Genomic DNA, 24,172 nt, shown 5'->3' on the forward strand with positions numbered 1-24,172 from the left:
GTTTGAAATAACCCTTTAGGTGTTCCCAAGGCATCCTGTAGTTATCCAGCAATTAAGACTATTGTCTTTTAACTGCTTATTCCCTGGACTAAAGCTCCAGTTGATTGCAAAACCCTGGAGGGCAGAAACCACTTGCTCTTCTCATCTCAAGGGCCTAAAAGGAGCGTCTGACACACAGAATAGTAGTTCACTTAGTATTTGTTAAATGAGTAACTATTCACTTTTTTGGGATGAGGGTGGCCCGAAGAATACCAGAAAGTGGGAGGGCTTAAAGGTCACTGAGCAAACAAATCTGTAAGTATCAAGTGATACGGACACAGAGTACCTAAGTTTTTCCGCACACTCGGGGTTGGGACTAGGCCCACTGCCTTGTCGGAAGGCACGGCGACTACCGGCAGCCGCACAGAGCGCGCGACCCCAAGCGGGAAAGGACAATAGCTTGGAATTCCGCCTCGTGTTTCCGGTGGGGCAGCCTCGCGCTCCGCGGGTGAGGCCCGGGGGTGGGGGCTCCGAGCCGGCCCCACCGCGAAGGAGGCGCGGCCCGCTGGGCTCCCACGGCCGCTACCACCGCCGCCGCCACCGCCGCCACCACCGCCACCACCGCCACCACCTCCTCCGACGCCGTCGCTCCGCCCCGCCCCGCCCCGCCCCGGAAGTGACTTGAGGCCCGTCCGGAACCTGCGGGCCCGGCTGCTGCAGCGTCACCAGCCGAGCCGGTGCGGGGCGGGCGGAGCGGCCGCTGCCGCCGCCAACGAACCGGGATCGCGCGGGGGCCAGCAGCGCGCCGGCCAGGGGAGGGGGCCCAGCGGTCGGGCCGAGGGCGACGGGCCGCCTGCGGGCGCGGGGCGACGACGACGCGGAGGAGGCGGAGCCCGGAGAGGGGTGGGGGCCGGGGAGGGTTAGGGTGGGCGGGGGTGGGGGGGGTGTCCCTAGGCTCATGGAGCCGGCCGAACGGGCGGAAGGCAGGGATCCCCCGGAGCCCGGTGGGCGTCCCGGCCCGGACCCGCGGGGGTTCGTCCCTCAGAAGGAGATCGTCTACAACAAGCTGCTGCCCTATGCCGAGCGGCTGGACGCCGAGTCAGACTTGCAGCTGGCCCAGATCAAAAGCAACCTGGGCCGGGCCGTGCAGCTCCAAGAGCTGTGGCCCGGGGGCCTTTTCTGGACCAGGAAACTCTCCACGTAAGTCTGTGCGGGCCTGTAGGGTGGGCGGGAGTGGGTGGGGAGCAAAGGCTCGGGGGGGGGGGGGCGTCCAGGGTGGGGGGGAGGTGGCTCTTTGTCCGTACCGGACCGCTGGACTCAACTCTGCCCCGACTCTAGCCAGTGGTCCGGGAGCATTAGTCTGAGAATCGCGACAAGAAGCTTGGGAAGCACTCAAGTGCCCTCCCTGCCACTTTCCTGCCGGACCTCCTCGGTCCTTACGAGCCCTCTGCGTCCTCCCCAGCTGCCTTTCCCCCAAGGATTCGGGTTGTTGTCTTCCGACCTGCGGGGCCCTGGGGAGCCGGAGGGCACCGGGCTCCCAGGGAAAGAGGTGAGCGGTCCCCCAAAGGTCCTCCTTGGACCTTTAAAGACTCATGGGGGAGGAGAGACAGGATTCATCTATGGGGGAGCAACTATTGACTTCTCCTGGTGCTTGCTCCGGCTTTTCCTCTACGGTCTCCGCCTCTTCGTATCCCTCAATTCATGTCTCATAACTTTCTGAATGGGTAGGAGGCCGTAGGAAACTTGTAGATTCTGCTTTTTTGGGCCTGCTCAGTCTGTGGCTTTTATTGAAATTGGTTTAAAATCAGTCCTTACCACATTCTCGGGCTGTATACGAGGCGTTAATGTTGAGAATGTTGAGTCTTGGAACGTCCGGGAAGTGTGTTTCTCTAGTTGTGACATTTCCTTTGGAAATGTGCAACCCTAAGGAAAATAGAGAGGAGAGCTGTCAGATTGTCTAGGGCATTATGAGTACCTGGCTTGTGTTAATTTTGAGTCTCTCAGATGAATATAGATGACCTAAATCAGTTTCAGTTGTTGTATTATTCTTTTATTACTGTTACTGTTTTTTTTGTTTTTTTGCACAAACACCTGGCAAACTTTAGTGCCACTGAAAGTAAGGGGGAAAGAAGTAAAAATACAGTCTGGGAGGAAAGGTTAGAGACTATATATATCCATTTATGTCCAAATAACCAGCAAGATGGGCATCTTCACTGTGTCAGAAGTACTTTTTAAGAAAGTTGTGCTGTATCTTGTTTGGTTAACTGTACACAAAATCTGGTAACATTGTATGTTCATGCATGTGGGTATGGATGGATAATAAACACACAAGACATAAGTTACCTCTCCAGTGTTTACCCAAATCTGCTGAGTTAACTGGGTGATGACTCAGGGTTTTGTAATGCAATAGTCTTCTCAACATTTCCTCACAGGATGATTCTTATCTGCCAGTTATTAGGGAGCCTCTGACAAATTTCTCATCTCCTCTTGACGGTGGTGGTGGGGGTAGTAATCCCTTTTTAATGAAGACAAAACTAAAACACTTAATTTACCCTTTTCACAGAGTGACATAAAATGTCAAGGTTAACAGCTCTTCCCTGATTAGAGAATGGAGAAGTTTGTGTATTTAGGATTAATAGGAGACTTTGGGTAAAAAAAGAAATGCAACCGGCGGAAGAACCACTTTCAGTCAAAACAAAGAAATGTTTTTTAATTGATTAACATCAAATGATATTTCAAGTGAACTTCCTATGTGTTTGTGTTTCTTAGGCACAATAAAAATAAAGTTATTTTGTTAGTTCCAGTAATTCCTGCATTTTGATCACTCTTGTTAGATTTACCAGAGAATAACCATTTTAGAGGACACAACTTTTAAGATTTTATTTTTTATTTGGCAGAGAGAGAGAGATCACAAGCAGGCAGAGAGGCAGGCAGAGAGAAGGGGGACAGGCCCCCTGCTGAGCAGAGAGCCTGATGTGATCAAGCCCCCGAGATCATGACCCTAGCCTGACCCTAGCCCAAGGCAGAGGCTTAACCCACTGAGCCATCCAGGCGCCCTAGGACACAGCTTTTAAATGCACAGTGTATAAGTATACCAATGTGTGAATGCATATCTGCTTTGGGTTTCTGAATCTGGAATCTACACAGATTTAAGCTTTGTTTTCTGACATATTACTAAGCTTGGCAAATTAGCACCTAGAGTTGTATTATTTTTGGCTTGTTAAGTATAAGTAGCTTTTACCTAGAAATGGCTAAAAATACAGTGGAGACAGTCCTTGGTGTTTAGGCTAGATTGCAGTTAATAAGTCTTATTAGCCTGTGAACCCCGAACCATTCAGTGCTGTCAGAGGTTTATTTTGGAACAGTGGTTAAATGCTGCAAACTGATTCTCAGGATTGCACTATGAGACATTTTGAACTTGGTGGGACATGTTGTGATCTTGGTTGTATTTTTTTTTTCCTAAGTCATGTTAAGGTGACCTGTTTATAGTTGCACTTGTTTTTTAATGAGCCTTGTGTGTTGCACAAGTTTACATCTAAATGATGCCAGCTGTCAATTACCTGAGTAGTGATCATATTTAGCACTTTGTAGAGGAATGGAAAGTAGTAATGAAAATAAAATCTTTTACCAGTAGCTCTGTGATTGTGGGAAGGTTCCTTTAATTGTGTGTTTTGGTATTCTTGTGAAAGAAATGAGGGGGTTGGACTAAGTAATTCCTGAGAAACATTCCTGGTCTGGTATTTTGTGACTTTATTTTTTATCCTGTAGAGCCTCAAATAGGCCAGTGTGTATCTTTCTGCAAGGACTATTTGAGCAGCTTGTAAAGTACTGGAAGTAGTTGTATATATAGATCAAGCCCATTCCTAAAGAAGACCAGAGTGTAAATGCTGTTCAGAGGCACTGGGACTGGATCCGGACCAGAAGTGTACACTCCTAATCTGGGCATCACAGGTCTGTGTCGGGTAGAGTTCTGGTTTGGGGATACTCAGGCTCCAGCTCCCTTTTTTTTTTTTACTTTTTACCTCACTTAGGTACTAACCATCATTCTGTTTTTATCCATTTCCCAGACAATGGGTCTGTGTAACATCTCTGTGAAGAAAGGTTATTTCTGCATGCTTTAAAAATTGGCCCTGTGGTAAAATACAAGCTCTCTTGTATGGACAAGCTAAAGTATTAGAGACATTATGTGAGGTAATATCAGAGGGAATGTTTTTAAGAAGCAGGGAAACAAATTGGGAGAAGAGAGGCACAAACCTAATGGTCTTTGGGAAACAGCAGTAAAGACAGTTTTCTGGACTCGAAGTGAAAGATGTTGATGGATAACTGGTATAGTCCATGTAGAGAATGACGGAGTCGAAGAAGGATAATCCTGAAACTTGCTTTTTTTTCCCCTTGTCTCTCTGGACCTTTCATGTGAGGTAGTGAGGTCTAGTTTAAAGACATCAGTTATCTATACCTGGCTTTGCTGTGAACATTCTTACCATCTTGGTCTTGTTTAACCTCTCTCAGCTTTAGGGTCCTCTTTTGGAAAGTGGGAGGAGTGTAGACTTTTTGTGGTTTTTCAAACTTAAAACTTATCCATGAACTGTTCTATAAAAGCAAAATCTTAAACCTGGTATTGGGCTCCTTGGACAGGATAAAGTTGCACTGATTTTTTTTTTTCTTTCTTTTTAACAGTTTAGTGATCACATAACCCCCTAAAGCCTGCTCAGGGCTCTGAAACATACTGCTTGAAAAACCATTGAGTTAGTCCCAAAGGGCCTTTCTAGCTTTCTGTTCCTTTAAAATGATCTGGAGGAGGGAAAACAAGTGAATAGCCTACTATTTCCTACAAGTTTACCCCATCCATAATGCTTTCTTTTTTTTAAGCAGAATTTTGATTTTAGTGAAGGATGTGCACTTGGTGTATTATGAAACACATTTAAATGTCTTACTTGTTTTAATGATGAAATGTTATATTCTGTGCTGTTTTATTACAATGAAATGACTCTATTATACTGACAAATCATTACATTTGCTAATTAAACTGTAACTTCCTTGTTTAATTATTATTAAGAACATGATTAGCCTTCCTGGATAGGAATTGGATTATCCCAGTTGAAACCGCATAATGTTTTTAATTAGATTACATAACCACCGGAAACTTAAGTTTAGTCAAGATATGAATTATCAAATACACTGAACTTCTTTTGTGGAAAGTAATAATCTGACCACAAGAGCACCCAAATTTGTATCATCTCTGTGTTGGGGGAGAAAGTAGAAAATGCTAACCACCGAATCTCAGCTATTAACATGATGTACTTATTTGGATATCTAATGTTTAAGTATTGAAATTGTGAAGTACACGATAAATAGAAGTGCTTTTTACTTGTAGAAAGTCTTGACATCTTGACAGATTACCACATTAATCAGTGAGAACCAGTTAGGGAAAATAGTGGAAAAGTTTGCCCTTTGTTATTATATGACCCCACTCAAAACAGGAACTAGAATTTCTTTGTTGAATTGATTTGAAAGCTGGTTTTCCATAGAAAAAGCAAAGTAAGTTAATTAAATTATTTTGGGGGACATGAATTTTTCTGACAGAGTTGTATAAGAGCACAATAAACTGTCCTTCACGTTTCTTTCTTTCTTTTTTTAAAAGATTTTATTTATTTATTTATTTGACAGTGATCACAAGTAGGCAGAGAGGCAGAGAGGAGGAAGCAGGCTCTCCGCTGAGCAGAGAGCCTGATGTAGGGCTTGACTCCAGGACCCTGAGATCACGACCTGAGCCGAAGGCAGAGGCTCTAACCCACTGAGCCATCCAGGCACCCCTCTTTCTTTTTTTTTTCTTTAAATTAACTAACTTTAGTTTTTAGAGCAGCTTTAGGTTCAGAGCAAAATTGAGCAGATAATACAGATATCCCCTTTACCTACATATGTACACATTTAATTTTTCATAGCCATCTCAAACTTAGATATTTTATGTATGTATATTTGAGGCCCTTCCCATTTTTCAAACACCTTTTTAGTTTCTTTCTTGTCTTACTTTCATTCTTTCTTTTTTTCGTTTTCAAGTAGGTGCCATGTCTGATTTGGGGCTTGAACTCATGACTTAGATTAAGAGTCATATCCTCCCATTGACAGCCAGTCAGACTTCCCTCAAGAACCTCTCTTAATCATTCTTTTAAAGCACCTTGTCAATTTCTTCTCACTATAACTAGTGAGGATGTTTTTGGAGAATTTCATTTGTCAATATATATATGATTTGAATAGTTTTTGAATACTTTTTAAATTTATTTTGCTTTAAACTTTTTTTTATCGTGGAACATAGCAAACATGTACAAGGGAAGACAATAGTCTAGTGAACTCCAGGTACCCATAATCTGTCTTCAATTATCAACTCGTGGCCAGTCATGTTCCTTCCACTTTCATGCACCCCACCCTCCCTGCATTGTGTTTGAAGCATATTACTCCATTCATAAGTGCTTCCAGTATGTATCCGCAAAGGAAAAGGAATTAAACCAAAAAAGTCAATACTGATGCCATTCTCAAACTCAGGAAAATGAACAATAATCCAACATCACTTTGATCAATCTCATGAAATTCTACTTACAGAATTTGTGGTTTTAATTCTGAGTTTCCATTTGCATTGTTTTGTCTAAGGTTTACTGCAGACAGACTCCATGGACAATGATTTATAATACAGCTTATTAATGAACATTTGTGTATTTTGGCATCTTTCTTCTCCCCCTCTTAACTGCAGAGACATAGAATCTGTCCTGGGGCAACTAGGACTTCCTTGAATTCTCCATTTTAAAAACAAAGATACTGAGGTCCTTATAAGGTTAATACATAGTTGGATGCAAAGGAGTAGCGGCAGGAGTCTTGAACAAATATTTTCTGAGTGCTTTGTTGGGGGCAGGCACTGGTTTGGGCTCTTTGGATATGTTAGTGAAAGATGTCTGCCCTTTTGGGAAATTCCAGTGCTTTTCTCTAAGCACAAATTTTTGTTCTTTAAGGACAGCCTTGGCAAGTCGTAGCTCCATCAAGAAACTTGAGGAAAGAAAATATGAATTCTAAGTGCATTACTTAAAAAAATTCTTTTTCTGACCAGTATGTTTTAATGCCCTAAATGGAGGCACTGAGAAGGGCAGTTAGGGGAAAAAATTAGTGAAACCGTACTATTTCTTGTTCAGAAATGTGAATGTATCATTTAAAAACAATTTTCCAAGTGGTCTTGCTCCAGTAAATTGTCTTTGAAGTACATGTTCTTGACTGAAGTAAAATGGAGGCAGTTTCTTGTGTTTTTAAGGGATGCTTATTTATTTAGTAGTAAATACGGGTACAACTTCTTCACCCATTTTCTCATTTTGAAACCTGGGTGTTAACTTTTCTGTTAAATGAAACATTTCTAGTGAATCTTCTCTCACTGCTCTCCTTTTCTCCTTTTTTCTTTTTTAAAAATTTTTAATTTTTTATAAACATACATTTTTATCCCCAGGGGTACAGGTCTGTGAATCGCCAGGTTTACATACTTCACAGCACTCACCAAAGCACATACCCTACATTTTTATTTATTTATTTGACAGACAGAGATCACAAGTAGGCAGAGAGGCAGGCAGAGAGAGAGGAGGAAGCAGGCTCCCTGCCGAGCAGAGAGCCCGATGCGGGACTCCATCCCAGGACCCCGGGATCATGACCCGAGCAGAAGGCAGAGGCTTTAACCCACTGAGCCACTCAGGCGCCCCACTTTTTCTCCTTTTTAATACAAAATCCAAATCTGTGTTTTTTTCTAACCTGTGTAGAAAATTAGATCAAAATCTCATACAGTGTGAATGGCAAGCTGAGAATAGGGTAATAAAAGCAACAACAAGCAAACACCAAAAAAAACGTTAATATTCATTGACACACACACACACACACAAAATATTCATTGACACAGCCACTGGAATGTTAAAAGCAGCACATACTATAAATACTCCCATTTGGAATCTTGAGGTTGGCTACTTCCATATTCGGCCTACACTCAGCATTTCTTCCCTTTTAGTGCACTCTCTTGATCCCTTGTTAGTGCTTTTGTAGTCTTTGTGTATTATCTTCCCTCTACTGTGAGCCTTCTTGAGGTCAGTGTCCTCTATGTTTACTTCCTTTTCTCCTTTCCCAGCATTTACTGCAGTGGTACAGCAGTGTGTATACATTCCTTTGTACTCAATGATATTGTAATTAATTTTTTTGTTCTTTGTAAACTAAAGTGTTATGGAATTCTAAGAGATTACTACTTACACAGTCAAAATGGAGAAAAGAACTATGGGATGAGATCTAGTTTAATATGGGATTCAAAAGAAACTTAAACATTTAGTAAAAGAAATGGAGGGAAGGAGCACTTTGGTTAAAGAGGAGAATGGTGTGTTTCATAATCAAAAGTGGGAGTCTGGGGGAGTGGGTTTAGCAAAGTTAATTAGAGAAGAAAGCAGATTATATTGGTTGCATTGATGAGTTTGAGACTTTATTTAAAAATAAATCTGTAGTAATTGTTATGTTTAAATATTTAATGCTAAATAATTTAGAGTGTAGCTAATACAGTTTTTGAATAGGTGAACCATACAGTTTTGGTAGTGATCATCACCTTTTTATGCTAGTTTTTTTTTTCACCCCCAAAATAATTAGATCCTAAATTTTAGAGTCTAAAAATAAAGAGGTGCCTGGCTGGTTCAATTAGAAGAACCTGCAATTAATTCTTGATCTCAGGGTTATGAGTTGGAGCCCCACATTAGGTGTAGAGATTACTTAAAAAGAAAAAAAAGCTTAAAAAAAATTCAAAATCTGGTAAATATTTTTCCCTTCCCATGAAAAAAAAAGTAACACTATTGCATCTGTGAAATGGGTTTGAGAATATTATTGTAGTTCAAATAAATTGTAAACTGCTTAAGAATTATTAACAATGCTTTCTAATCTCCTAATGGTAGGTACTCTAAAAGAAATGTGTTAGTAATCTTTGGGCTCTCAAGTATGAGTATTTCATCTTGTTTTCTGACATACTTCTTTTTTAAACCAAAGATGAAATAGAAGCTTTTAGAGTAAGAAACTTTATGAATGCAATCTTTTGCATTAGAGTGTTTATATTTTGGGCAGATTCCTAAAGAGTTTATTTATGAAGGAAGGTGGGTTACTTCCAGACATCCCAGTAAGTAAAATATTGTCAAATTTCTGTCAACATATACCAAACAGAGGTTTCTATTTTGTGTATGGCAGGAAAACAGTTATCATTTAACAAATTCTGGAATGATTTAAAATGTGGTTTTTTTAAAAAAGATTTTATTTATTTATTTGACAGAGAGAGGGATCACAAGTAGGCAGAGAGGCAGGCAGAGAGAGGGGGAAGTAGGCTCCTCGCTGAGCAGAGAGCACAATGCGGGGCTTGATCCCAGCACCCTGAGATCATGACCTGAGCTGAATGCAGAGGTTTAACCCACCTAGCCTAAAATGTGGCACCCCTAAAATGTGATTTTTTAAAAATCATAATTAAATAGGCAAGTATCTTAAAACTTTTAATTTTGTGGGGCTTTTTTTTTTTTTTTTTTTTTTTTGTAGTTTGTATGGTCTCACTATTTTTCATCTGTATGTTCATTCATTAGTGCTTAATAGAGAATTTTTCAATTGTGGGTTATGACCAAAGGATTGTGAAATCATTTTAGTTTTTTAGTTTAGTTTAGTTTAGTTTTTTCTTTTGAGGGGTTTGTTTGTTAGTAAACTAAATTAGAACTATTAGAGTAAACTTAGAAGTAATAAGGGTGAATGTTTATGACCTTAATTTCAGGTTTTTATATGAGCTTTTTTTTTTTTCCAGTTTTATACATGTTTATGTATAACATGTATACATGTATACATGTTTGTGACTCCCCAAATATGAAAGCTACTGATTTTACAGGTTTCTGTAATTCAGATCATCGGGTCAACACCTACACCTTGAGCCACAGAGATAAAAGGGATAAAAATGAAAAGTTGCAGCAGTTTAAAAAATTAGTCAACTGGGTGATCTTATACAAGAGCATTAGTTAATAGATTATTGAATGAGTGGCATAGATACGACCTACCATATGTTGAGGCCTCAGAGTGTGCCAGCACTATGCTAATGACTTTATATTCATTATTTCACTTAATTTTCACAAACAACCCTATGAATTGTAGGTATGTTTGTTATCCCAGTTTTACCCTTGAAGAAATGAAACTTAGTGAGGTAATGTATTAGCTGATTTGTCTGATGACCACAGGGCTTTCTCTTAACCATGTGTCCCAGAGGAAGCAAACTCCCAGGCTGTATAGCCTAGGAAGGCTACCTGGGGAAGAACTGCACCTGAGTCTTGAGGTGGAATTTGGTTAGGTAAGCAGGAATTTTGAGAAAGCCATTTAACATGGGGGAAGAGAGATATGAACAAGTTGACCCCGTAACTGTTAAAGTAGGTGCTTGGAGCATTATACTGAAAGACTTAAGTTATCTGTGTCTTCTAGGCTTTATGCTCCAGGACCATTTGTTACTTTCCATTCCCTTTTGCCATGTCTTGCTCTTAACTGGCATTCAGTAAAGCATTTCAAGAGGTGAATGCTCCTTGTCCATGACTCCAGAGAGAAGCAACTGGGAAAAGAAGAGAGGGATCATTATTAGATATTAATAGGGAATGCCTGTTCTACTCCAGAAATTGTCATGTCAGTTTTAATAAGTCATAAAGAATATAACTCTGAAATATAATATGCTGAAGCTCTGGTGAGAATGTTTAGCCTGTGGTATAGATGGGGATAAAGAGAAGAGTGTGTACCTCAGACCTCCTTGTCTATTTAGAGCCTTCCATCAGAAATACTATACTTGGTAAAGATAATAGACCTGTTTTATAGTGTGTTTCGGAAACCTGCTCAATATTTTAAGGCCAGTTTGCTTAATTTGGTAAAATATTTATTGTTAGTTTAAAGGATTTTTTTTTTCTTTTAAAGATAGAACTAGTTCTCGTGAGCTCTTTTTAATTATAAAAGCCAGTATATTTCTCAAGATATACATTTGGTCAGCCAAAAAAATGTTTCTCAGAACGCCCACCTTGTTTCAGTCTTTGGTTAGAGTTGAGGGTTTACATGTGTATATAGGCATGTCCCTGTCATCCTTACCTGTCAGTCATCTGAAGAAATACAATAATGTATACATGTATAACTCCAGTAAGAAATAGAATGTGGAAAACACTCAGTTTGGTATAAGCTATTAAAGGACAGAGAGGACAGAGATAGCAATTTTGGTTGGGAATGAAGGAAGACTCTGCGAAAGAGGAAAACTTAAGGATAGCTAGGCTTCTAAGGATATGAACAACTAATTCACAAGAAAATATATAGTAAGCAAATATCTTAAGGTACATTTAGACTCATAACTAAAGAAATACTATTTGAAGCAGATTATATTTTATTTTTAATGATTTAAATCGATTTTAAACCATATCTGTTCTCCAGTCAGTCTGTAAAGGTACAGTGGTTCTCGAATGTAGTGAAATGTCCGGGAAGCATACAAACAACAGGTCCTTGGGGCTCCACTGTAGATCAGTTAAATCAGAATGTCTTTCTTGTATATTAGTCAGTTACTCACCACCATAACCTTGTGAGGAAACCTAGGCTTTACAAATAGATTAAATGAGTTGCCCAAGGGACTGGCCTTGAGCACTTTGAATTCTCTGCAAATTTGTAGAACCTTGCTGCTCCTGCTGGCTTGGCTATTGTGTTGAAATCAATAAATATTCTGGCTATTCAGAGTTGATTATGATGTTGGGAGTTGCAAAGTATTCTAGAACATAGCAACAGAAGATATTTAGATAAGTCCTAATTTGCCTTTCTTCCATATCAGCAGACACTTAGAATTGATATCCTTTTTTGTTTTTTGTTTTGTTTGTTTTGTGATGGTGTATTCCTTTTCTTGATCCTCAGCTTGACCTCTTTGGAAGTGAAATGAAAGAGTAAGGAACATTCTCTTGATTGTGTCTTTTTGTCACAGAATGCTGTTTTGCTCTTCCTCTGCCTAGACCTGTCTCCTGTGCCTGTTCCTGCCTCTTTCCTCAAATGGCTCAGATTTTCTTGACCCTCGGTTGCTTATTCAGAGTGATGATGGCTTTCTAATCTTTCAAGATTCAGTTCAGTGGACAACTCATCTATGATGAAACATTGGTTAAAAAAAAAAAATCACAAAACTCTACTTCATTTGTCTCCCTTATTTCTGTATATTTCGTTTTCCAGTACATATTTCATCATATCTAGAAAGGCATTTTGAATACGTGGGTTATTGAGTGAAAAGAGAAAGGGGGGTTTATGAGAAAAGCCTACATTTTATCTGTTCATTCACTCTTCCTAGTAATGAGAAGCTGTATCTGCATTTTTAGTATTATGTGTTACGATGCAGGAGTTAGTCCCGTAATCAAGTCAAGATAATTAATTCCTGATCTTCTGACTTTCTCCGCACATTTTGGCTTTTTAAATTTTTTCATTGGTGGTATCTTAGGAACAGAAGGAAAAGACAGTAAAGTGTGGAGGAAGGTTGGTTTTGTTTTGTTTTGTTTTGTTTTGTTTTGTTCTGGTTAGAGGGAAGAGGTTTTTTAGGAATCTCATGACAAGTATTTTAAAGCAAATAAAATGACCATGACCATTGTCAGGTATGAAGACATAGTTTTAAAAATTCTTATATCTCACCATTTATTCAGATATTTTACATTTTAGTACAGTTTTATTGTTTTAAAATGCAATTCCTATACATTTCTCTTAGAGAAGTTTCCTTTTTTAAAAGATTTTATCTGAGAGAGAGAGAAAATGAGCCGGGGGAGGGGGTGCTAAAGAAGAGGGACAGGGAGAAGCAAACTCCCTGCTGAGCAGGCACTGTTTTAGAGAAATTTCTAATTAATCTTTTTGTTGATATTATGAATGGCAGTTTACCTCCATTCACCACTATTTTTTACCTGGTTACTGTAAGGTAGGCTGCCGATTTCAAGAAACATAGTCTATGGCTTTTCTTATTCAGTCTAAAAGCGGGATTTTTTGTTGCTGATTTTAGATGTTTTAGGGAAAATCATAGCATTGATGACAACATTGTTTTACCCTTCCTGAAACAGTTACCCCTATTTGTGTTTCCTAGTTTGCTCTTTAATCCCTAGATTCAGAATAATGCTAAGTAATAACAGTAAGAATAGTCATTATTGTTTTGAATCTGGTTTTAAAGGTTGTGCCTTTAAAGGTTTTCGGTTTTAAAGGAAGTGCTTCTTAGAGGGGGAATGCCCTAAATCAGATCTTGGCTATTGAATTTTTAAGACTATGTGTTTTTAAATAATTTGGTTGCTTTTTGTTATACTGTGTTAATATTTTTTAATTTATATTTTATTATAATTAGACTTTTTGGCCAGAATAATGTCCGTATTAGAATAAAGTGAGTTTTTGACCTGTTTTCTAGGTATTCCATAGAAGATTAAAAAGAGGGCACAGCTTCTGTAATCTCAGTTTTTGTTTTAAAGTCCGCTTTATTAATTATATAATTTTAATTACTTTTAGTTGAAGTCTGATTGAAATGTTAGAGACATACAGTCATTGATTTTGTTGCTGCTATTCAGCATATAAAATTTCATTTTTTTTTTTTTTTAAGATTTTATTTATTTATTTGACAGAGATCACAAGCAGGCAGAGAGGCAGGCACAGAGAGAGAGAGAGGAGGAAACAGGCCCCCCGCTGAGCAGAGAGCCCAATGCGGGGCTCGATGCCAGAACCCTGGGATCATGACCTGAGCCGAAGGCAGAGGCTTTAACCCACTGAGCCACCCAGGCGCCCCTAAAATTTCATTTTCTTTATCAAGACTAGTTATCATGTATATGGTATACATGATATACATGTATGGTGATGTTAATAGCCATTGTACATTCTTTAGAGATTGCAAAATGGTTCTTTGCTTATTAGCTGAAGTTCTCTAAAAAACTTTTATACCTGAACTACTGTTTACCCTGAGGTACAATTCCTGTAGAAACCAGGATAAATGTTTCATTGGTTCTCTTTATTTACCAGTTTTTTTTTTTAAAGATTTATTAATTTTAGAGTGAGAGGGGGAGGAGAGCACGTTCCCATGCAAGCAGGGGTAGGGGAGAAGGAGAGAATCTCAAGCAGACTCCCAGCAGACTCGCAGCTGACTCCCAGCTGAGCATGGGGTCCTTGGAGGGAGTGCTTAATCTAACCGCCGAGATCACAACCTGAGCTGAAATCCAGAGTCCAAGGCTTAACAGATTGAGCCACCCAGGCACCCTGTTTACCAGTTTTTAAGATAATGATTTGGTTCGATACCATTCTTCAAGGGCATAACCTGTGGGGTTTTCTTTTGTTTGTATTTAGTATTTTTTAGTTTCATTATGAACTCAATGGATTTAAACATACATTGCAGTCAGTTACCATGGTTCATGCTCTGATGTCATTTTTGGTTAGTGAGAACCATACAACTTGAATTCTGTGCTGTTTTAAGCAGGACTTTAGTAATTTTGATAAGGGCTGTTTTTATTAAGGGAAACGTAGAAATGCAGAAATATTCATTACCTGATCTTAAACATCGTATTTTATAACAAAAATTTGATATGAAATGTTTTTACATGTTAATTCTAATTACAAAAATAATGCCTTCTTACTTTAGAAAGTTAGAACAAACAAAGTTATAGAGGAGAACATGAAAATCACTCTGTTTTACCACATAGAGGTAATGTGTTATGGTGTTTATTTTATCTTTTAATCTTAATGTATGATTATGTATTTTTCTCTGGTTATATTCATATATGTTTTGTATCCTGCTTTTTAAAAAAAATATTTTTGGGGGGGGCACCAGGATGGCTTAGTTGGTTAAGCGCCTGCCTTCAGCTCAGGTCATGATCCCAGAGTCCTAGGATTAAACCCCACATTGTTCTCCTTCCATGTTCTCTCTCTTAAGTAAATAAATAAATCTTTAAAAACAAGAAAGATTTTATTTATTTGAGAGAGAGAATGTGAGCAGGGCAGAGGGAAAGGGAAAAGCAGGCTCCCTGTTCTGGTGTTTGGTCCCAGGACCCCCAGATCATGACCTGACACAAAGGCAGATGCTGAACCTGCTGAGCCACCCAGGTGCCCCTTGTATCCTGCTTTTTTTCTTTATATGACATTTCATTTCATATCCACTAAAGTTCTTTAAAACCATAATTTTAAATGACTACATATTATCTAATGGCATAAACTAGAATTTAACAAACTATTCTCTTATGTCAGCTTCCTTTTCTTTTCCCCCAGGAGAATTTTACTGCGCATGTGGGTTGGCATTATGACTTTGATTTTCTAGGTTATTACTTAGGACGTACTGCTAGATGTGGGTTGTTTTGTTTTCCCTTAAGGTTTATTTATTTATTAGAGAGAGAGAGCACGAACAAGGGTGGGAGAGTGGCAGAGGAAGAGGGAGAGGATCTCAAGCAGACTCCCTACTGAGCGCGGAGCCAAAATCCAGAATCAGATGCTCCACCATCAACTGACTGAGCCACCCAGGCAACCCTAGATGTAGAATTTTTTAAAAGCGATTGAGTGCAGCCTGCGGTTTCCTGCTCACCTGGGAGCCTGCTTCGCCCTCTGCCCCTCCCCCGCTTAGTGCACGCACGTTATCTTTCTCTCTCTCTCTCTCAAATAAATAAAATCTTTCAAAAAAATTTATAAGTGTTTTAAATGAATATAGTTAAACTCTGGTTTTTAAATTTTATAGGTAAAATTCCTTTTTTTTTTTTTTTTTTGGTCTTTTGACTAGGACTACCCAAAATAAAGCATTTACTTAAGATTAAATGTCATTACTAAATGTTGTACATGTTTTATAATTACAAATAGTTCTGAAATGATGTTAATTTTACTTGATTGATGGATACAGTTAGAACCTTAGAAACCCAGTGATTGCCTTGAAGAAAAATAACTGGTGAATGACAAAGCTTGTATGAAAACCAGTATTTTTAGCCTCTCGTCAAGCTCTAATTCTTAGTTCATTTCAGTAATGTATAATTTTATATTACTTTAAACTTCCTTGTAATGAATACTAAACTATGTTCGGGATATATAGTAGAAAAAACCTTGACAGTATTCCATGCTTTATTAAATAGCTACTGTTCCTGGTATGCTACTGCCTTTCTTTCCTTGAGATTAAAAATTAAAGCATTTGATTAATACACTGTAAGGTTGGGAGGAGGAAGGAAGCAGGTAAAAAGTGCTTTTGTATTATCTTTCATAGTTTTTCGCTCCTCTGGGAGGATGGAACATAAATGACATCATCTGTATATTTTGGATAATTTAAGAAATATTCTGTTTAAAAGATCAATCATGAGTGTTACCAAGGTTTTCAAGTAATTTGAGACATCTAATAATAATTTTTAGTTCTAAAACTTGAAGTGAAAATTAATTGGAAAAAAATGACATCTCTTAATATGGTCAAAAATAGGATTTTTGAACATAAATATACAGAAGAACCAACTGGAGTAATTATTGAAAAATGAAGGTTCTTAGTCTCCACCCTGAGTTTTTCTTTTTTTATTTCTTTTTTTTTTTTTTTTTAAACAATTTTATTGCATTTCACACTCCTGGTATTTTAATGGTCTGGATTTAAGATGGAACTCAGGTATATGCATTTTAAACAGTCTAATAGACATTTACTAGGTAATATCAAGGCACTTTTTCCAAAGTGGATATACGAGTTTATACACCGACATTCACACATGAAAGGTCCAGTTGTTCTACAGTACACCCAAACCAGATACTATTAGGCATTTTAGTTTTAGCCAGTCTGGCGGGTGTGAAGTGGTACCTTACTGTTGTTTTTAATTTGCTTTTACTGGTGAATAAGGGTGTTGAGTATCTTTACATATACTTATTAGTCATCTTTATGTTGTCTTCTCAGAAATGCCTACCTGAGTCTTTTGTGTCTTTGGGGCACCTGGGTGGCTCAGTGGGTTAAAGCCTCTGCCTTCGGCTCAGGTCGTGATCCCAGGGTCCTGAGATCGAGCCCCGCATTGGGCTCTCTGCTCAGTGGGGAGCCTTCTTCCCGCCCCCCCTCCCCGCCTCTGCCTGCCTCTCTGCCTGCTTGTGATCTCTGTCAAATAAATAAATAAAATCTTTTTTTATTTTTAAGATTTTATTTATTTATTTGACAGAGAGAGATCACAAGTAGGCAGAGAGGCAGGCAGAGAGAGAGAGAGGAGGAAGCAGGCTCCCCGCTGAGCAGAGAGCCCGATGCGGGACTCGATCCCAGGACCCTGAGATCATGACCTGAGCCGAAGGCAGCGGCTTAACCCACTGAGCCACCCAGGTGCCCCTAAATAAAATCTTTTTAAAAATAAATTTAAATGGGTTGTTTAAATGGGTTTACTGATTTGAAGGAGTCCTTATGTAATTGGGAGTTCTTAGGTGGTTGTATCTAAATATCAGATTGGGCTTTTCGCTTTTTTTTTTTTTTTTTTTTTTAAGATTTTATTTAGTGCTCACTTCGGCAGCACATACACTATGATTTTATTTATTTGAGTGAGAGCTAGAGAGAGAGAACACACAGAGGAAGAGAGAGAAAGAGAAGCAGGCTCCCCACTGAGCAGGCAGTCAGTGTGGGACTTGATCCCAGTCCCCTGGGACCATGACCTGAGCCAAAAGCAGATGCTTAACTGACTGAGCCACCCGGTACCCCTGAATTTCTCAGTTTTTATGAAAAACAATTATTAATTTTCTTCTTGTACTTTTTGTGCTCTTCAGAATGACTATTTCTTGGACTGCATTTTGAGAAATGCTGAGACAAGAACCACTTTCTGGTTGACAAGAACTGTTTCCTGGTTGACAGGGAAAATAGGTTTCTTTCTGAGTAATCCCCTAACATCTCTAGTTTTGTCAGCAGTTCTACCTCCTCTAGGAATCCCCCTGTTGGTCTCTTCATTTCATAATACTAAATTTGAGGCTCTGAATTTTGTGATCCTAATGTTAAGCATATAGTTCTTTCTATTGCAGTAAATGCAATGGACTATAGCTAAATTATTTTGGTGGCTTAGAGCCATGTTTCCCCATTTTTTTCCCCCAGAAGTATCCTAGCCACAGAGAGGAGTAAGTACAGAACCCCAGGGGCATCCCCAGTCCTGGCTAGACTTGAAGTAGAAGTAGCCACTGAAAGCAAAGGATGGCTCTTTGAACTCTGCTCCATGTAGTTTTTAGGAGTATAGTTTGCTTTCATTTGAAAGTAGCATAGATTCTTTTACTTCAGAATTTAGAGTGAACTTGAGGGGAGGCTGCAAGAGGCTATACCACATTTATTCAGCATCTTCAAATACCTCTGGTAGCCCTGGGCTTTGGGTTTTTATATATTGCCTTCGCTATTCCATTTGCTTTACCAGCCCACTGTAGTTAAGAAACTTGCATGGTGATTAATAGCAGAAGCAAAAGAGTATCTCGCTTTCATTGCTCTGCTGCCTGTACTATGGGGTCACAGGGTACTAAGGTGAAATCATGGGATTGTATCTTGAAACAACAGAAAAGAGCTGAATGAATAAATAAATACACAACAGTGTGAGAAAATGAAAAAGGTTTTATGTTTTTAGTGGACCAAGAATTTTGAGGAATTTATGGAAAGGAAAAGCAGTTAGATATCCTAATTTTAGAAGTTAAAAGTTCCTTTTGATTCTAGCTATTGGGGAAGTGCTAAAGACCATATAAGGAATATTAATTTTCTGCTGGTTTATGTATTTGTCTGTAAAATGATTATTTCTCAAGGGACTTTATGATTTTTAAGTGTCCACTAATTTGTTCTAAGTAAGTTTTTGGTTAATTAAGTTTTTGTTACTTAATGCATCCTCAAAATAGTCTATAATTAGTCTTCTTTTTGGGACACCTTTTCCTTTACTTAAAGTTGATGCTTTTGATTACCTTGGTTATCTAAAGTTAAAAAACTGAAAGTGTACAACTTCGAGGTAAAATACTATATGATTTTTGATAGTAACTTAACTTTACTATAACTATGCATTATGAGTTATGTAACTTGGTGTATTGTTTTAGGATTCTAAGCAAACCATTATTCTTTCTTCAAAGATGCTGTGGTTAAACAGTAAACTTATATGTATCTGTACTCTCTTGTTCTGTTTTATTCTTTATATTGTGATATGCTGTTTTTAAGTAGTTTTAGGAGTTATATATAAACAGATCATTCTCTTAAATGAGCTCTTGCTTAATAAAAGGAAGGGGGCAGGGGAACGCCTTTCAGGGTGACTAATGACCAAAAGACAGTGAAGACCAAACAACAATAAGACAACAGTATTGTAATTGGTCATTGACTCTTGATGAGAATTCAGTTATAAGTCTTTTGTTAATTAAATTAATATTGGTAGTCTTAAAACAGAATAATTTTTCCTACATAATGAGTAGATACATAAAATGCTTAACATCAAGGACATTTGAAATTAAGGTGTCATAATACACTTTTTTTTATTGTGGCAAAAACATAAATTTACTCTTAACAATTTTTAAGTGTACAGTACAGGATTATTAGCGATATGTACATTGTTGTACAACAGATCTTCAGAACTTTTTCATCTTAACATGACTGAAATCCCATACTCCTTGAATAACTGGTTTCCTTGTGTGCCCCACCTCCATTGTCCCTGGCAACTACTATTCCACTTTTTGTTTCAGTGAGTTTGATTATTTTAGATACTGCATATAAGTGGAATCATGCAGTATTTGTCTTTTGTGATTGGCTAATTTCACATGCATATATATGCATACACAAATACACATTGCATTTTGTTCATTCATTCATCTATTGATGGACATCCATGTTGCTTTTACACTTTGGTTATTATGAATAATGCTGCAATGAATATGGGTATGTCACCATACTTACATTTAAAGGCTATATTGGCTTTTTTTGTTGCAGATATATTCGACTTTATGGGAGAAAATTTAGCAAAGAAGATCATGTTCTTTTTATCAAGTTATTGTATGAGCTGGTATCAATTCCAAAACTGGAAATCAGCATGATGCAGGGATTTGCCCGTCTCTTGATCAACTTGTTAAAGTAAGTAAATTTCCTGTGATTTCTCCTAACAGTTTTTGGTTTGTTTCTTCAAGGTTTTAGGCAACACAAGCTAAGTGTTCTTTGGTAAGAAGACCCAAGTCCCAAATTGCCAGTTTGCAAAAAGGTTACAGAAAATTTTATCATAAGTTTAAGCCATATGTGTTAATTAATTAAAATTCTGTCTCCTCTGTGAGGCCTTCTGTTTTGAAGCACACATGGAAACATACGCCACCTGTTGTTCGTTTAAACTAGTTCTCTTCCATTTTATATGTGGTAAGATCCTAGAGGAGTCATGAATCATTTATTCTTTACTCCTAGGTACCCAGCACAGTGCTGGAAACATTAAATGCTTCATAGATAAAATGGGAGAATAGGAAATTCATTGGCAGTAATGGTGGCACAAATTTAAATCCCCCTTTTAGGACGCCTGGTTGGCTCAGTGGGTTAAAGCCGCTGCCTTCGGCTCAGGTCATGTTCTCAGGGTCCTGGGATCGAGTCCCACATGGGGCTCTCTGCTCAGCAGGGAGCCTGCTTCCCCCCCCCCCTCTGCCTGCCTCTCCATCTACTTGTGATCTCTCTCTCTGTCAAATAAATAAATAAAAAATCTTTAAAAAAAAAAAAATCCCCCTTTTACCTGGGGCTCTTTGAGGTTTGAGCAGCAATAAGAATCTGATGCATTATTTTTCCTACTGCTGCATTCTACCAGTGAGTTGCTGTGGATAGGGGAAAGCAAAGCCCACCAAGATGACAGTAGCATTTAACAGTAGTAGGTGTAATATATAAACAGCTGTACATGAGTATACTCATATATGTTTACTTTTTTTTTTTTTGGTTAGGAAAAAGGAACTTCTTTCAAGAGATGATTTGGAGTTACCTTGGAGACCACTTTATGACATGGTGGAAAGAATATTATATTCCAAGACAGAACATCTGGGATTAAATTGGTTTCCTAAGTAAGTTTCCTTTTAAAGTACTTCTTTGGGAACACTTGGGGGCTTTTAGAATTTGGTCATAATTGAGAAATAATTGGGTTATTTGAGATAAGCAGATATACATTTCAGTGTGCTCATTTCCTTATAACTTGACTCTTAAAATAATTTATTGCCCTCTTTAAATTATACCTGAAATTTCACTTAAGAATTTCCTACCAGGATATCTGACAGTTAACATTACCATAGTGGCCAAAGACAGCATATTTTTTTTTTTTTTTTTAAAGATTTTATTTATTTATTTGTCAGAGAGAGAGAGAGAGAGAAAGCGAGCACAGGCAGACAGAGTGGAAGGCAGAGTCAGAGGGAGAAGCAGGCTCCCTGCGGAGCAAGGAGCCCGATGTGGGACTCGATCCCAGGACGCTGGGATCATGACCTGAGCCGAAGGCAGCTGCTTAACCAACTGAGCCACCCAGGCGTCCCCAAAGACAGCATATTTTTGTTTGAAATCTAGTATTTTATCATTGAAAATAATGCACATTGGCGTTCTTCATAATATATTCTCATGTGTTTTAATTCTTCAAGTAAAATGAATACCTCAAGGAGAGGAGCTTGGCATATTCCAGAGGGTGCCCACATCCCAGTTAAAGAAGCATTAGTTTTAGTGACTGTTCATGGAATGCAGGCTATTCACATGCATGGCTTCTTGGTTTAGACACACTAGAATGTAATGTTTAGACATTCTAGTATTATGAATGTCTGGCTGATTATAACTTCTTTTACGTACATCCTAACTCTTCCAGATCTCTAATTCTGGTACGTTCTGTATTCTGAGTTTACAGAGTACAGTATGATGATCTGTCCTTTTTGGTAAATAGTGATTTTAGACTTGACTGCAAAGTATCATTTCTCCCTGTTAACAAGGCTTTATCTAGTTGTGATCTAGCTCTTAATTTTTAGTCTTAGCATATTTGTCTTAAAATACTCTTAAATGTTGACTCATCTGGTTAAGTGTCTGACTTTTGAACTTAGGGCTGTGGGTTCAAGCCTTGCATTGGGCTACTTCAAAAAAAAACCATTTTTTTCTTTTTTTTAACTTCAGACATGTTTATTATAATCTTACACAGTTTACATAAATTTGTACTTGTATTTATTTGGGTTCAGTTATAACATAGCATAATAAAAATATAAGCACTAGGGGCACCTGGGTGGCTCAGTGGGTTAAGCCTCTGCCTTCAGCTCAGGTCATGATCTCAGGGTCCTGGGATTAAGCCCCACATCAGACTCTTGGCTCAGCAGGGAGCTTGCTTCCCCCACCTCTCTCTACCTGCCTCTCTGCCTACTTGTGATCTCTCTCTCTGTCAAATAAATACAATCTTTAAAAAAAAAAAATCCAAACACTGGTCTTTTGAAATAAAGCAGCCACTCACCATTCAGCAAACACATGATTTATTTTGTATAAAAGGTTTAAGTTTACTAATGTTTAAGTACATGATTACACTTTCTTTGTATGCAGAAATAAACATCTTTGCCACTATACAAGAAAACTCTAATTAAAGAGTTCACAGGCTTTTATCACACACACACACACACACACACACACACACACAGAGCATTCATTAGGCTTGCATCAAAAGGGTTATTTCTGGCCAAAAGACTTCATTTAAGTAACTGAACACTGGATTCTTCCAGTATTCATGTTCCACCTTTGAAAAAAGGCAAAGTCTCTTTAAATTGGCAAATTCCTTAGGATTTTAGTGTTTTCACTCCCCATGGTGAAAATACTATATAAAGAAAATCTTACAACTGCAGAAAGGGCATTTAAAAGTCTTTTTCATAAATAACTAATATCACAGTCCAAGTCAGAGAATACCCTGGGGAAGATGGTCTTAGTTTTCTTTCCATTTTTAAAAAATGTCCATTCAACTTGTTGTTCACACTGTGAAATGGTTGAAAAATAAGTTCAGGGGGTGCCTGGGTGGCTCATTCGGTTAGCATCTGCGCACATCTGGGGTCACAATCTCAGCATCGTAATCTCATGAGTCTGCTCCTTCTGCTGCTTCCTGCCTCGTGTGCACAGATGGTCTCACTCTCTCCCTCTCTCTCTAAATAAATACATAAAATCTTAGAAAAATAAGTAGTTCAGTGTCTTAAAAGAACGAATCCTGTGGATTTGTTGTTGTGCAAAGAAAAGGAAAGTCATGGACACATGAACTCTCTGTAATTCAGCCACAGAGCGGTTTGCTGTCATTTGACATTAATTCAGGAGGGAATTCAGAAGCCTGCAAGGACAGGATACTGATGCCCATGTTTAGGGTGGTCAGTGGTGCCCTGGATGCCTGGCTTTGCCCAGGTCACTAGTGGTATGGGCTGACAATAGTGGGGTACAAGTGCAGGTCCAAGGTATCTTGTTGTTGCAGGGTTTTCATCTTGCTCATCTTCTTGTTCTGGGGATGCTTGCGCACCAGCTCCATGAATTTGGAATAACAGTCATGTTGTACAGCAAGCCCAGCATGTCCTCCACCAAGGCTTTGCTCCAGAAGATGACCTGGCTATGATCTAAAAGACTGGCTTTTCTAATGGGCTTCACTGGACTAAAGGCTTTCATGCTGATGCGTGGGGAAGGAGAGAGTGGGAGGGAGCTAGCTGCCCAGGAGCTCATGCCTCATGAGCTGGTGGGGCTTCCTGAGCTTCCTGTGCTCCGCACCAGGCTGGGCTCAGGATCTTCTTCTTTTTAGTAAGTAGGCTCTGCAACTCGGTCCTTGAACCCACAATACTGAGGTAATACGTGAGTTGAAATCAAGAGTCCGAGGCTTAACCGACTGATCCACCCAGGCGCCCCTAAGAAAAATCTCTTAAACTATTTGTGATTGAGCTTTATGTTTAGGAAAGTTTCTACGGTTTTCTTCAGTATACCTCTCCTCTCATTACCTAGAGTTGTTTGTCATACACACACGAACTCATTCCCTGAAGAGCACCATTTTATATACTTCCGTTATTTTCCTTTCTTTTTTATAAATTAAGTCATTTAAGATTTACTTCTTTGATTTTTCTGTCTCAGTTCTAGGCATGTTTTCATTATTTCGTGACTTCTTTTAGCCTCCTCATTTCAGTTCTTTTAATCCTGATCATTTCTCAGGCTTCACTGAAGTTAGCAGCCTTTGTTACACCCTTACCATTGAATTTTTTGAAAATGACT

The 24,172-nt window shown here is 38.7% G+C and overlaps 1 protein-coding gene across 3 annotated transcripts in view; it reads left to right on the forward strand.

The window, feature by feature from the left end:
• Positions 1 to 892: 892 nt before the first annotated feature.
• PSME4 (proteasome activator subunit 4) overlaps positions 893 to 24,172 on the forward strand; it is a 114,448-nt gene continuing 91,168 nt past the window's right edge. For 2 of the 3 annotated variants that reach the window (XM_082743570.1, XM_082743571.1), the window contains exons 1-3: positions 897 to 1,179; positions 19,904 to 20,044; positions 20,881 to 20,997. In XM_082743570.1, the coding sequence (XP_082599696.1) occupies positions 938 to 1,179; positions 19,904 to 20,044; positions 20,881 to 20,997 (500 nt within the window). In that variant the 5' untranslated portion in view covers positions 897 to 937. Of the gene's footprint in view, positions 1,180 to 19,903; positions 20,045 to 20,880; positions 20,998 to 24,172 lie in introns of all 3 variants that reach the window. The other variant, XR_014314890.1, reaches the window with a different exon arrangement.

The sequence above is a fragment of the Mustela nivalis genome (assembly GCF_964662115.1).
Source record: "Mustela nivalis genome assembly, chromosome: 8".
NCBI lineage: Eukaryota > Metazoa > Chordata > Mammalia > Carnivora > Mustelidae > Mustela > Mustela nivalis.